Source organism: Hermetia illucens, chromosome 3 (genome assembly GCF_905115235.1).
Source record: "Hermetia illucens chromosome 3, iHerIll2.2.curated.20191125, whole genome shotgun sequence".
NCBI classification, from domain to species: Eukaryota; Metazoa; Arthropoda; class Insecta; order Diptera; family Stratiomyidae; genus Hermetia; species Hermetia illucens.
Window position 1 is genome coordinate 78,308,727 of NC_051851.1, and position 15,894 is coordinate 78,324,620.

A 15,894-nucleotide genomic window follows, 5' to 3' on the forward strand; every position below is an offset into this window, starting at 1 on the left:
GAACTCATACTAAAATCATCTATCAGAAGTAAGCATTCATTACTATCAATATAAACAGGAATGGAAACCTTTATGACAATGCGTTTAGGATTTCATATAAACAGCTATGATTTATAGAAAGCCATAGACTATATTGCTGATTGAATAGGATGAAACAGATATTACGAATAGGAAAAATGTATGGAATCGAATTTGTTTGTTTTGAGCTCTTCCCTTTTCCTTTTAATCTGCCAACAGAAAAAGAAGTATCTAAAATGTTAAACCTGAGAAACGTCATGATTGGAATATGTACCCGCAGACCCTGACTCATTCTTTCATAATATTGTGCGGAAAAGCATCCTAAATCGTTAATTAAAGCATGAAAATAACGAAAACCGTAAGAAAATTAGCAGTTTGGAAGCTGATGCATACCGATTAATATAAAGAAAAGCCAGTAAATATCAAAAATAATTATGAAAAGAAAAGAAACACTCAGAGGCTATTATAGCCTCTCTGATAAGTTTTTTATACTGATACTTTCATAAAACATGAAAAATAAAGAACAACTTACTCTGGATCCACATTCGCTGTCGCTTCATCAAGTATCAAAATCTTATTATTTCTCAAAATAGCACGCGCCAAACAAACCAGTTGCCTTTGTCCCATACTAAAGTTTGATCCGCCATCCGACATCTTGCAGTTTAATCCCCCCACTAGGCTCGTAACGTATGTCTTCAACTCCACTTCCTCTAATGCCATCCACAAGTCAGCATCAGATTTGGTCTCAAACGGATCCAAATTATAGCGCAGTGTCCCCGAGAATAATATAGGGTCTTGTGGAATGATCGATATTCTCTTCCGCAAGTCATGCAAGCCGAGGTTACCAATATCAACACCATCTATGAAAACATTCCCTTCGTTTATAGCTAACCTGAATAAAGCCTGAATTATCGATGACTTCCCAGCTCCTGTTCGTCCAACGATTCCTATCTTTTCCTTTGCTTCAATCGCAAAGTTCAAATCTTTCAAAATTGTTTCACCATATTCGGAATATCGTAGCGACATTTTGTCGAATCTAACCACTCCTTTATCTGGCCAGTCTCCAGGAAGGTGGTGTTCAGGAGCAGTTTCCAATGGAGGTTCTGGAGGTTCCTCGACATATTCTATCACACGCTCTACGCTTGTCATTTGACTCTCCAATTCGGCTGTTTGCCGCATCCCCCATTGACACATACCTATCATGGTTACACTCTGCATAATAGCCAACCCGACATCGCCACTTTGAAACTGGTTTGCGAAGATTAGGAAGCTGAAGGTAACTACCCCTATGTACATCACACAAACTATGTCAAGCCAGAAAGCGAACGCTCTGGTCGATGTTAAAAATAAGTAGTAAGCCGCAGTATTACGATTTTGGAAGTAGTGAAATTCCTCTTTCAACATAGGTTCAGCACCGAATGATCGAATCGTAGTGATTCCTTGGAACGTCTGGTTCGTATGTGAAAAAATAGGACTCCGCGCTGTAAAAAAATATATTGAAAGGATTTTTCAGAATCAGATAAATACAATATTTTTCAAAACTTACAGATTGCTTCCATTCGCTTGATACTACGGCCAGCATTCACATAGACGGTGCGCATAAGGTAGAACACAATTGAAATGACTACAGTTGGAGCAAGCAACCAATAATTCACGACAACGACAATCGCAAGGACTGCGGCGAAATCCACGATAAACTGGAAATCAGATAAATAAATAGACAATTTGAGAGTTTGGCTTCTTGCAGTATTTCAAACGTAACAGAATTCAAACATGTTAGCTAAGCAACACTAACACTACCTAAAAATATCCTGAAGCAGGGAGTAGGTCTATCTAACGTAACCGCATATTCTTCCTATTATCCAAATCTTTCTTCTATGAATATTAATATTAAATTCAAACCTAATTTAGTGTAAACAAATCCTTTTTAGAGACTAAGACTTCAACTATAAAACATCATTAAATAGAATATATTTTTTTTAAAAGTAAATTCTGTTTAGCAGTAAATGTGTAGATTATATGTAAGTAGGTACCGGTGGCCACTCCCATGCTGTGGTGCGCCATTTTGATACCACAGATTCCTTAGACCATGACCGCTGTAGGAAGGGCAGAATCCAGTCCGGCAGTTAGAGACCTGAGGTCATGCAGTGTCCTGCAGAATAAACTGACGCGGAATATAGCTCTTTGAGAACCAACCGCTGGAGTTAATATGGAGTTAACTGGAGTTAATATGATGCTTCCCAAGGGGCCAAACCTCCCATCTATTAAGACCTTTAGTGGATGGTGATAACCACACCTTGTACGGCGTGACGCTACTATTAACAAAACGCTACGGGTCTAGACTAAGAAGTCGAAGTCCAACCTAACCGATCCAAGGAGTTACCTCATCGCCTCAGTGAGTAAGAATGACCTTACAGTGCTACAAAGGGCTATGGAACGCGAACCCTCCCCCTCCCCCACGTTCATGGAAATCAAATGAACAAGCAATTTAAAAAAGAAAAGAAAACAATAACAAATAAGCAGTGCCCCATACCGCACACAAACTGGTCCATTAGGTGGAGGCACATCTCCGCCATACTGAAAACCAAATGACTTTAATCAAAGAGATAAAAGTTGAGAAGTCAAGCAGTGGCATCAAGCTTAACGTTGGCCTACTGCGAATACCGAAACCGACAAAACTCCTTGCTCCAAAGAACCCAGAAAAACTAAAATGTTATTATATCAGAGATCAGGACAGAGACAGGCCTCAGTGGCGCAAGTGCTAAATGGTAGCTGCGCTATCTGAAGGAAGACTTCGAATTGAAAGAAGCCATTGAGAAGGCTCAGGATAGACCCATGCCTTCAACAACGGAACGAAGGAAGAGAAAAGCAGCCAAGATCAGCCTCAAGAGGAGAATGCTCCCAAGAAACCCAAATCCGAACTAAAGAGTCTTTAGAAGCAAGGTCGAGGGCAAAGCCAAACTCTTCAGGATCGGCGTAGGTGACCGATCCCCGAAAGCAATTAAACTACGCACCTATCTTATCAATTACAGATTTGACAACATATCTGTGCATGTGCAACGGAAGAAACCAAGGATAGATATTTCGGAGGACACATTGAGAGGAAAATTTACTGAAACCCCTAAAGAAACCTGAACCGTATAGAGCATTCAGGCTCTACCAAGTTATAGCCAAAGACAAGGAAATTGTCAGTCTGTAGAAGGAGAATACCAAGAATAAGGAGGACAGGACACATCTGCTTCTCATAACTTATTCCCCCGAAGTGCTACTTCACAGCGAAAGAAAACAGCATTCTGCCTGACATCCAATTACGAATAGAAGGGGAAAAAAGTGAATTGAAAACGAATGAAAAAGGGATGCTCGAAAGCTAGAGTAAAATGAGCAATGGGAAACTTTAAACCATTGAAATAACCCAGAGTAGATGCCATTTTCCTAGCATTACTCCAGAGAGGTCTACCAATCTACTCTCCTAAAGGTGGTAAAAGGCAGATTAGGTTTGAAATATATACAAAGTAAATGAAAGTGGGTAAAAGTGTTCTTAAAATGGTTTAGTAGGTTATAGACATTTGTTTATTATAGAATTAACGTCCTAATGTGCAATCCCCTACACCCATGTCAGCACACTGACTAGGTAGCACGGTTAACCGAAACTACCCTGTATAATCTGACGGATATAGTACGGAATGCTATAGAAACAAAAGAAATAAAACTGTGTCCGTTTTTGGACTTCGAGGAGCGTTCGACAATACATGCAAAGAAGGAGGAAACATCCTGGCCTTCTTGATGGGCAGGATATCAGAGAGTAGAGAAATCGGAGGGCGAACAGTTGTCATGACCAAAAAGACGGGGTACTATCAGCGCTAATGCGCAGTATGGTAGCTGACGAAATCTAAGGAGAGCTAACAAACACGGGACTTCAGGTCCAGAATTAGGCTGAAGTCATAGTTTGAATCTGTAGAGACAAATGTGAGCATATCTTAGGTTATACAATCCAAACTTTACTACGAATCACTAGGAACTGGTGCAGGAAGGCGTCTTGCCAATAAAGCCGGCCAAGTCCAATATAGTGCCATTCACTAGGAAGAATTGCATTACATTGATTAGAGGTGAAACAAGTAACAGAGATCTGTCAGAAAGATAGAATTTCAGAAAGATAGAAGGGCTCTATTCACTTCCAAGTCCATAACAGAAAAAAAAATCGGGATGCTCTCGAAAATGCTGCTCTGGATATACCCTGCAATGGTAAGGCCAATGATTACCTATGAGGCGAGAATCTGAGCAGACAGAACTGAACTCAATACAACAACCCGGGAGTTACACGAACTTCAAAGACTGCCTTGCATTAGTACCAGTGAAGCAATGAAGACATGCTGATCGGCATCCTTAGTGGTCTTTCTCAAATTGGCTCCTTTCCATCTGTACATACAGTTACAGGCAAGGCAGCCGATTTTCAGAATGTCCTGGAGTAGTAGTTTCCTTCGATAAAAAGTTTAAAGCACTTTGGAACATAGGCTGTGACATACGACTTAAACAAGCAACTGATTACCTGGTATACTGATGGATCCCTCACAGCAGAGGGGGCGGGCGCCGGGCGTCCAAGGAAAGCATACGTTAAACCAACAGATAAGCACACTAACATATTCCAGTAGAAAATATCCATCATAGACAGATGGGCCTCCTTCAATCTCTAAAGAACAGGCAGGACATTGCTATCCTAATGGGGAGCCAAGCAGCTATTAAGATATTTAGTTCCTATCAAGCAAATTCCAAACTGGCAGCGGAATGCCTTAACAGGGTGAACATGCTCGACTCACTCAATATCATCTGGATACTCTAATTTCTGGGTCACGTTGGATTAGAAGGCAATCTACACAACGGAAGAGTTAGCCAGGAAAAGAGCAGGAACGCCGCTACACAGATCTGAGCCATTTTGAGGAACCGCAAATGGGTTTATAGTTGCTACGGCAAAATACGAAAAGAAATGGCTGAGGAAACTGTACTAGGCTAACTTACCAGCAACAGTCCAGAGTGCTCATAAGACGACACGAATCCAAGCACTCGAAAGAATGTTTAAAACTCACCGGCCTTCGGATAATAGTAGGAATACTCGCTGATCATTGTAGGCTAAATTATCACCTGGGTAAGCTAAGGATATCTGCGGACAATGTCTGCAGATATTGCAAGGAGAGTGCCGAAAATTCCACACATGTTTCGGGACAGTGTCCGATAATTGTGCAAAGTAAGTTGAGGCACCTCGGAGAATATTTAATACCAAATAGGAAAGTAGGGAACATACTAGAATTTCTGTCGCTTATATATAGGAATAGGAATGATATACTATATTTAATAGGTATATTATAACCAATACAGGGGCACGAAAGCTCTTCTAGGATGCAGTGCGACTTCACTTGAAAATATTATTACATTCGGCAGATCTAAACCCACAAGATCCACCCATATTACGTCAAACCAATACAGCGCGAATGACTATGCAAATCAGAAAACAACTAGAAAACTCGCTCGTGACGAACTACTTGCTAATCAACTGTTGCGAATCTCAAAGAAAAAAAATCAAGATTGATTTCAGTGAAGTGGAGAATATGTCTTCCACAGATTTCTCCGAAGGGGGTTATAAATCTGGGGAGTCGCCCAAAATTCGCACCCCGACCACGACATGATTTCTCGAAGTCGCGGCTGAATTCGAACTCTGTGACTCAGGAGATCACTCCTTCCCCTCTTGGAACCGGTAAGCCTGCACGAAACAAGCGTAACCCTTCTCTCTTGTCGTGGGACCCGGTGTCAGGAAAATTAGTGACCGCGAAATGTCACTCCAGAACAAGGAACATCTCAATAGCACAGTATTATGCACCAGCGGAGACCTCCGTTACAGAGGAGAAGACCTGGTGATTGTAGTGGATAATCTCAAGACCAAGATTGGTCTCATAAAACTTGTTCAACTTCGACCCATCTGATGAATATTCCTAATGCAATGAGTCCTACTTCAATTGAAAAGAAACTCTTGAAAAAAGCAACATTTTCTCTTTGCGCAGCTGTTGCTGTCTCTTCTGCTTGAAGATCACTCTTGGAAACTAAGCTGCTTCGGTTTTTTCTGTCAGGTTCGAAAGGCTGCTACTGGTATGATAGATATCACATTCTGCTGTTGGTTAGACGTTTTTATAACCTCGGAGCAAATTATTAAATTTGACGAAAGGGATGCCTATCCGCAGGAAAACTGAAAATGCTAAATAATTCTTAGTTTCTGCTTGCGCTCGTTATATTTAAAGAACATTGTCAGCACTGACTTCGACTAAGTAAATAACCTTCCCCTAAGAAGCAAACTTATACAAAATATCACAGAACCGCCGCCAATCTGTTGTAAGATTTAATAATGGGAATAACGTCTCATCTTAAATCAGAACAATTCTCCAAACTAAGCTTCACTCACTGAAAGCTGCAGTGACTAAACACGAAAATTTATTCCAACAGTACAGCAACCTATCTACTATGTTTAACCTGAGATCCCAAATTGTCTCTAACGTGTTTTTTCAGTACAGTCATAAAACTTATCGTCCTTCCCTTCTATTCTGACCTTATTCACATAATTTACATAATGAAGCAATTGATTACTTACCGACAAACAATCAACCATGGTATCAGGAATAAAGGTATCAATGGTATGTATGTCCTTAGAAAATCGATTCAGTATCCTTCCTGATGGATTTGTATTGAAAAATCGCATCTTCGCCCTTGTGATACCGCGGAATAGTCTATCATGTAAATTCAAAGATATTCGAAGGCACATTATGTAGAAACCATAGCTTCTCATTAAATGTAAAATTAGCCCCGAGCCCAATAACAGGCTGTAGATAAATATCGACATTTCGCGGCTTTGGGTAGCCAAAAAATCGCCAGTGGTATTGGAAGCTTCGCTGAAGTTAGCTGTAGATACCGGGGTCGTTGTCCTATTTACTGCTAGGTATTCCTCCCAAATTACCCTGCAAACAAAGATTGTGAAATATTAATTATGTACAGGTACATACTCGTATGTGTGAAGGAATAATAGCAGTTTGGATCTAAAAGAGTCTCTGCCAGAGAAGCTGATTAATTGATCCAAAATGTTTCCGCAATATTATTCCAAACCGGTTTAAGTAATGATAAATAACATCTTACCATCTCGAGAGGAAGTAATCCACCGCCGCCAACACTCCTCTAGCCAAGAAAAATAAGAAGAATACGATGAACATAAATGAATATCGATCAAGTGATTTAAAATACGACACATAAACCCGAGCGCTAACCGCCCCCACCGCCTGCTGCTCTTTGACCTCATCATCACTACTTCCATTTTTCAGCGGCTTCTTCTCTTCCGTCTTTGTAACTTCAGCGAAGTCCTTTTCACATTTCTCCATACTATCCCCTGATTCATCATGAGTTTCAGCCAGAAATTTCAAGTCTGGTATCTTCTGTAAACTTCGGTATGATCCTTGAGCGGCAATACGACCACCATTAATAAAAATTAAATGTTCTACATCTTTTAAGTACTGAAGTTGATGTGTCACTAGCAAAACTATTTTATCCTGCAGGAACGTTTTAATGCAATTATCGAAAATGTGGCGTCCGACTTGAGCATCAACTGCTGATAAAGGATCGTCTAGAAGATATATATCTGCTTTTCTGTAAATAGCTCGAGCTAAGCTGATCCTAGCTTTCTGACCGCCACTTAACGAAACTCCTCTTTCGCCTACTAAGGTTTGATCCCCGTGTGAAAACAGATCCAAGTCGCGTTCCAGAGCACAAACTCTAATCACATCCTTGTAACGAGCTTCATCGTAGTCGTCAATGAAAACGATGTTGTCCTTAACAGTGCCTTCAAACACCCACGGCTCTTGACATGCATAGCTTATGCTACCATTCACCACGGCAAATCCATTTTTCAATTCCAATTCGCCAATGATAACGTTCAATAGAGAAGACTTTCCTGACCCTACTGGTCCTACAATAGCAACCATGGAAGGACTTTGTATGTCTATGTTATAGTCTTTCATAACATCGTTAACGTCACTCTCCCAAGCTGTGCTTGCATCGCGTAGGGAGATTCCTTTAGTCGTTGTGTGCAAATTTTGAGTTCTTCGGCTTGTAAATTTGACGATATCGTCCTTAATGATATGCGAATTATTTTTTATTACTCCGTTCTCATTTCCGTCCTTCGAATATGTGCGATCACCACCATCCTTTTCAAGAAGAAATTCTTGCACTCTCTTAACCGAAACTTTAGCTTCAGCAAAGAACATTAGTGAAATAGGCCAAAAGAACACCATCGAATCCTTTAGTGTATTAAAAAGCGATGAGATTATGAACACCTTCCTTGCAGTCAGTATGTCCCCGTAAAAAACATAAGACAAAACAGTCAAAAATATAGACACCCGCGGCACTGTTGTAATCGAAAAAAGGCCAGCATGAATGTACAATGTTCCTCGAATTGCATTAATTTCTTTTCTCCGCACTTTGGCTATAACTGAAGCAAATGATCCTTCCCAAGCGTACATCTTTATTACTTGTATACCCTGAATTATTTCATTCATAAGTTTGACTCTGAAGTCTGTCCGTTCGGCTGTTAGTCGCCTGTAGTACGCTGCCTTCTTGGCAGCCCACGCTTGTAGAGGTATGAAGGCAAGCATAAAAGCCACCCCAATTAGTGGTGCAACTCCCATCTCCTGATACATGAAGTACGTGAGTAGGACAGCTTCAAGTGGCCCCTTCCAAAGGTGGTGAGCAAAACACACTGCCAAATCAAACTTAGCTAAATCATTTGACAAAATATTGATCGCACGACCACTTAATCCGTCATTGCTTGAAGCTTTTGGTATCCTCAGGATCTTATCGTATATAATCCCAGCACATCCCACAGCAAGTTTCCTAGCTAATTCGAATAAGTACAATATATAGGCATGAAACACCAACGCCGGGACTAGAGAGCATAGGACAATTATGGCTGCGTAAGTGAATGCCAATTCTCTGCTTATTTCAGTTTGTCCAGCAACGAAATAAGTCACTAAGCCACCAAGGCAGAAGGGCTGTAGAAGCCTGCAAGTAAAGTAGTATCCAATTAGTTCGATTTTCACGAAAATAACGAAAATAACTAAAAATACTCAAAGACGTAGGTTCCACTCTAAGGGCATCATGTGGCAAACATACCTCGCAGTAATCTCGATGCTACTATACATGATGTCCAGCAGCAAAATCCTTAAACCGTAGGTTTTCAGTAACACTCTCATCATACTAGGTTTACTTTTTTTAAGTTCCTTTTGCCAGAGGCCGTTGATTTTATTTGTATTTTTTTCGCTGTCGAGCCATGGCTTATTCTCATAGATTTCCTCCTCATTCAACGGACGGCTGTAACCTTTGTACAGGATATCACGCAACCACCTGGAATATCGAAAAAAATGGAAAGTTTAAAAGATTTTTTTTCTCAATTCTAGTATGTTATGTGCTTCTATTATTCGCTAATAATTTCCTACGAAAACATCTGCATCTTATATCGAAAGATAAACGGAATTAGTTTGCATATCACTTAGTGGCAAAATAGCATTCTGAATTCAGCAAGGTTGCTTCTAGAACATCCACTAGGGAGGACGCTCCATGACAAGGGGTATTTGCCCGCCAATGAAAGAGCCCAGAAGAAAACACCTGCCAAAATTCCCCAAATGCCGGACACGAAGCTTCTCAACCAGTGGAAAAAAATATCAACCGCATCAAAAGTTCTCAGAAAGGATATCCAATGCTGAAACTCAGAAATCATAAAATATAACCAATGGCAAATGATTGAGGACACAAAGATGTCGTACAGCATTAGCAGCGTCCGAAGAAAATTACTTTTAAAAAGTCAAGGAGAACCCTGAAGTCCGTAAGGGTAAAATTGAGAGAACTCCATACTAGTGATGGGCACAAGAAACTACAACCAAACAATCAGATATATATATGTGGTTATGGCAATTTACCCCTTGATACGTACCATCGCTGTTATCAGAAATGTGCTTCAGCTCCCCCCACGATTTGCTGAGATCCTTGAACTCTTACTAATATCAGGCAACTTCGAGCACATTGCCTGAAATTGCTCATTAATGCAGAGATGTGTAAAGTGCGCAAAGAGCAATTCGCGTGGGAAATACCCAAGACACACGAGGGAGGGAAAGAAATGGTAGCTAGAAAAGAAGTTCCCAAAACCAGGAAAACCAAAAACTTTCTCGAGTCAAGCAAACTGTGACACAGCTATCACAGAGCACAACCAGCCTCGTCTTCTAATAGGGTCAAGCGCTTAGAAAGCAGTTCCTACAATCATAACCCAACCTATTGCTATTCCAACTTCTACAGCTTGCAAACATTAAATTCTTCTTCTTCTTCATCTTCATCTTCATTGGTTTCACATGCCCAATGTGCTACAGCCCAAGTGTTGGTCGATTCTCTGAAAGCGGACTTCTATTGTGTTTCGCAGACATACCTTAAGAGTAGACAAATGTGAAATTCACTGGATATAACATTGTCCAAAACGACACCAACACTGGCGCTCCCCTATTAGTAAAAACTATGAATTGAGGACCTCGTTACCGACAACCTGTTCACCTCTTTCGCTGCAGCAGCGCTAGTTAAAACTACCGATAATAAACAGATATTGATAGTCTCTGTCTACATAAAATGCAACTCTCCAACTGAGCAACTGGGGCATGACTTAAACCTCATGGCCGATCTCCAGTTAAAATCCAAGTACCTCACTCTAGTTTGCAACTTCAATTCAAGGCACATCTCGTGGGGCTATACAGTAGATAATCGAAATGTGATAACCCTGTTCAAATAGATCCAGATGTTCCTACCCAATACACCCATAAGACCCACCAGTCCCCCCAGCCTTGACTATATCCGAGGAAATTAGGCACTCTTTTGAACTGTACCTATGGAAAACAAAGCCAGGCATGTCTGACCACTTTGCGGTTCAACTCAAACTGTCTTTCTCCTCACAAATACAAATACGAGTACTCAACACAATTAAATCCTTCGCCCATACCAACTGAGATAAATTCAAGTCAGACTTAGCGCCAATACTAAACTTGAAAAAAAATACTAATCACTATATCATGATACACCTGGAAGTCAGACAGATATGGCGCAGAAATCTCCCGGATAAACTGCCTGACTACCCTAATTCGGGAAATGGTTGCAATATTCCGTAATAAAGAACAAGAAGAAAGCAGATGTTAAGCCCGGGTCAAATATGTTCCAGCACATAAATAGGTTGACGGGTCGAAACCAATCCTGCAACTTCGTTCTTACCAACTGCAGCTTCCGCCTCGTAACAATCCAGCTCAATTGTCAATTGTTGATTCAACAGTCAAAGCTTTTGTCTCTGAAAATACACGTAAATTGACAACCTTCGATACCTTGAATCCGTCCAACAAACAGTCTGACACGACGAGCTTTCTGAGCTTATGTCAACTCATGGAACTTACTAAAATTCTCAACAGTAAAAAATCAACTGGTCCAGATGAAATCCCTAACTTCGTCATTAAAAATCGACCCAAGACTTCAATGAAGTTTATTCTCGCAGTCTTTAATAACTTTATCAATAATGGCTACTTTCCCAGCACCTCGAGGAGCAAAAATAATTCCCATAGAGAAGAAAGGTAATTCCCACGAGCCACAAAACTTCAGGCTCATCTCTCTATTATCTAAGTTGGAAAAGCTTTTCGAGAAAGCGTGGACTGTAGAGTTGGTCCGACGCTCCAGTTTGGATTCCGATTCAGAACACACGAATTGAGCTATCTCCACGATATAGTGACCAGCAGACTTAACGCCAATAACGGACCCACGGTGACATGTACACTGAACTTAATAAAGGCCTTTGATTCCGTATAGGTAAAAGGACTCATATATAAACTAATTGACTATGAATTCCCTATCCCGATTATTAGACTTCATGTCAGAGTGGGAAATGAATACTCCGACCTCTTGCCAGTAACTTCAGAAGTACTGCAGGGGTATATATCAGAACCAACACTTTACAATATTTTCAAGACCGACGTTATAATCCCTGAGAGCGGCATAGAAGTGACCCAATTTGCTGACGACACACTTATCTTCTCTTCGAACCTCGGCCCCAATAAAACAGCCAAAGCAATTGAAAACTACTAGTTCTTGGTAAATGCTACCATAGCTACCATAGCTGGGGTATAAAAATCAACGAAACCAAAACGCAAATCTGTACTTTCGGAGGCAGTCTAGATACAGTCGATCTAGGTCTATTCACAAAAGAGCTAAACACCTCAAACTCCACATCAGAAGCACAAAAGTGGACAGTTCACGAATAACGAAGTACTTTGGAATTAAATTTCATGAATTCCGGAGATTAAATCTACATCTCTATTCTTCGTAAAAGAGTAGGTCTATGCACCAGAATGATGCTCATTCTTTACAAAGCTCTCATACTTCTTACAAAGCCCCTACGTGGACCACTAAATAGGAAAATGTGAGGCTTTCGAACGCCAAATCTTACTTCACTGCACCAGTTTATCCTTTAATTGGAGGACAAAGAAGTTCGGGCCCAACTAGCATACCGATGACCAAAGATAAAACTTTTCGATAGTTCGCTCTCAATCTAATAGAGAGATCCTTCGAAAGAACGGAGAATCACTTGTAAAGTATCTGTACCAATAAGGTAGCACAACTCCGTTGACTACATTCTTAAGGCCCTGCCAAATTGTAGGCATCAACATAAAGCCCTCCATGTTCTCCCGTTTTGATACTCCTTACCGGGTACAGGTACACGGAGGTTAAGCACAGTAAATTGCAAATAGTATGATAGTATTAAGTTAGGATAAGTTGTCACTTAGTTCTAAGTAGTTTTAAGCCCCATTTTCTAAAATACTGTTTGCCATTAAAATTGTTATAATGGATATATAACGTAAAATATACACAAGTAAAGCAAATTACGAAGAAGGTCGAGTCGTAATAGCCACCCATTGCTGGTTAAGCTAAATTTAGCTAAATGTAAGTAACTGTAGTCCGTCCTCTCACTTCATTCACCACTACACACGAATAGCTCTTTGATTGAACATTCTAGGACGATGGAGTATTCTAGTTGAAACTATACGACGGGAGCGGAATCTCATTCGCCTCTTCCTGAATTAATTTGTTCAAATAATGCATTCCATAATGTGCAATTGCCCTAATGTTAGCCGCATTCGGGCGAAATGATCTTGACAGAGAGGAATGATCTGCCGCATCCATAGGCACACGCGCATGTTGCCGCAACATGAACTCTCGGAGTTCAACCGAGGTCAAGGCGAGCGTAGCGGGATGGGGACCGGTTCATGGATGGACAACTGTTCAATGGTCATTGTTTGTGCCGGAGCTGTAGAGAGTTAGAGGTAATTTCGTGATCTCCCAAATTTCGGCTTTGGACAAGGAGGAAGGTAAGTTCCCTTTTCCAAAAATCGAGGAATGATTTCATCCTCGTAACAGGTAATTTATATAAGACAAGAGTCAGATGACTCTGTGAATCGGAAGGAAGGTTGGCGGACAAAAGGAATGATTGACGTGGTGGCGTAGCCGAAAGGTCGGGGAATTGGTTTGCTGAGACTTCGATGCAAAATTTTGGATGTTATAACGATGTTGAGTTTTAGCAAGTTTGTGCATGGCGGCAGGATAAAAAGCTACAGGAATCATAGTCTGCCAAGAGGAAATAATTCACGAGCGGCAAAACGATTGTTCAAGAGGAGCCTACTTTGTGATGAACGTGAATTTCCTCAGTTTCCCGCGGGAACAATTGTGTAGTGATTTTGTGTTGAAGTTTCAGTTTCAAGCTTCGGAAGACGTTACCCATTGAGTGTGCGACTTTCATAGAAGATCGCATTTGTGGCCTCTAAAAATTTCTGGTCTGATCTCTCCACGTGTGCGTCGCTGGGAGGACTTCTGGAAAAAAAATTAAGAAAAGAAAAACCAAAAGACTTTCGGAATTTTTTCTTTTCGTTAAATTCAGTAATATTTCCGTAAACACATTTTTTTTTTCTTTTGAGTCAAGCAATCTCTCCAAGACCACCACCACCAAGTATAGAAGAAACAGTCCTTTCAATTCACCGGCTTAAAAATCATAAGTTGCCAGGAACCGATGGAATTATAGCCGAATTGGTTAAATATGAAGGCGAAAAATTACACCAAGTGGTTTATCAACTTGTGCTCAAGGTGTGGGGCAGATAATCAATGCCGGATTTGCCTAATTTCTCTTATCTATCTATCTTATCTATCTATCAACAGAGCCTATTTCAGCTTACAAAAACTGTTCCCTTCGAAACGTCTCACCATAGGGTCGAAGCTCTTACTGTATAAGACAATGATCTTGGCAGTCCTCATGGAGACTTGGGTTCTTAACAAGAAAAATTGCGAACTCTTGGCCGCGTTCGAGAGAAGAATCCTCCGATGAATTTTTAGTCCCCTACATGAGGATGGACGATTCCGTAGTCTACATAACAACAAAATCTATGAGCGATACCATGACCGTCCGGTTGTGGATAAAATCCGGCTCAATAGGCTGCGGTGGATGGGTCACTTAATCCGTATGGATGAGGATGACCCCACCCGACAAGTATATAAGGGCAATATCTTGCGTAGGAAAAGAAGACGAGGTAGACCCTACCTGAGATGGAGCGATGGCGTAGGCCAGGAAGCCAGGCAGCTTTTAGGGATATCAGATTGTTGGATTTGGTCGCAAAACCGGGATGTCTGGAGTTCATTATTAAGGCAGGCCTACATCGGATACCGGTTGTTGCCCGTGGATGATGATGAATATCCGTATGAAACAGAAAGAAACGAAATGCCGAGCTCGGGGTATAATCAAGTTTTTTTTGCTTTAATTTCATTCTTTCTTTTTATATTTTGATTTCATTTTTCTTTTGTATTTTGATTTAATTTCATTTTTCTTTAATATATTTTTGATGTTTTCATTTTATTTTACTTTCATATTTATATTTTTTTGCTTTGATTTCATTTCATTTCCCATGAATATAACATAAGCTAATTTTTTCTTACTTGTTACCTCTCTCTTCCTCTTGACCCCCTGAAAATCTTAATAGGGACATCCTCTAAATAATGGTCTGAGGATGTCAAAGATGGGGGGGGAACCTCAGGGGCCGCGCTTCAATAACTATCTGGGGAAGAATAAACAATGATTGGGATTGTAATCCATCGTTGATCTTCCCCCTCGATTGCGGCAGTCAGGTCCAGAGACTTACGGCTCCACGCCCGCGGTCGAGCCGTTTTTTTTTATTTTCCAGGTTTAGCTCGCGTTCTGTTTTTCTTCGTTAGACTGTCGCGAATTCCTTTATGTGTTGTCTATTTTTAGACCCGGTGCAGACCCACGCATCGGTAAAGACACGTAAATTTTGTATTAATGACCCGTGAGGGATCAAAGCGGCCCAAGGATCCCCCCACATTCCCGAGCCTCGCTAGCACAGAGTCGTGCAAAGTGCTCAGTTGACACGTTCAACTGAGCACTTTGCTTCAGTCTTTGCGGGCTGACCTTCACGGTCAATTTCGCCAACTTTTTAGGTTTCTGGGATGGCTCTTCCCTCTAGGCCGTCTTCGGCCACTCAAGATGATCGTCTGATCCTCCTTTTTCCACTAGGTCCATTACAATGTATTGTGGTAGTTCGCAAAGAAAAAGGAAATTTTACTAAAGTGATTTGCGTAAACCTTGTGTAATATTTCCACTGATTAGGCAAATTTTGTTATAGCTTACCAGTGGCATCTACCATAGAAATAGATACCAAAAACATAAATTTTGTATACGATTTTTACTATACGTCAAAATTTCGCCAAGTTATAACAGAT

At 40.8% G+C, this 15,894-nt stretch overlaps 1 protein-coding gene across 4 annotated transcripts in view; it reads right to left on the reverse strand.

The window, feature by feature from the left end:
• Positions 1–15,894, reverse strand: part of LOC119651336 (probable multidrug resistance-associated protein lethal(2)03659) — a 39,207-nt gene that overhangs the window by 5,857 nt on the left and 17,456 nt on the right. For all 4 annotated transcript variants that reach the window (XM_038054889.1, XM_038054885.1, XM_038054887.1 and 1 more), the window contains exons 3-7: positions 9,214–9,444; positions 7,189–9,102; positions 6,650–7,013; positions 1,565–1,715; positions 551–1,499 (exon numbers count right to left, since the gene is read on the reverse strand). In XM_038054889.1, coding sequence (XP_037910817.1) covers positions 551–1,499; positions 1,565–1,715; positions 6,650–7,013; positions 7,189–9,102; positions 9,214–9,444 — 3,609 coding nt within the window. The remainder of the gene's footprint in view (positions 1–550; positions 1,500–1,564; positions 1,716–6,649; positions 7,014–7,188; positions 9,103–9,213; positions 9,445–15,894) is intronic.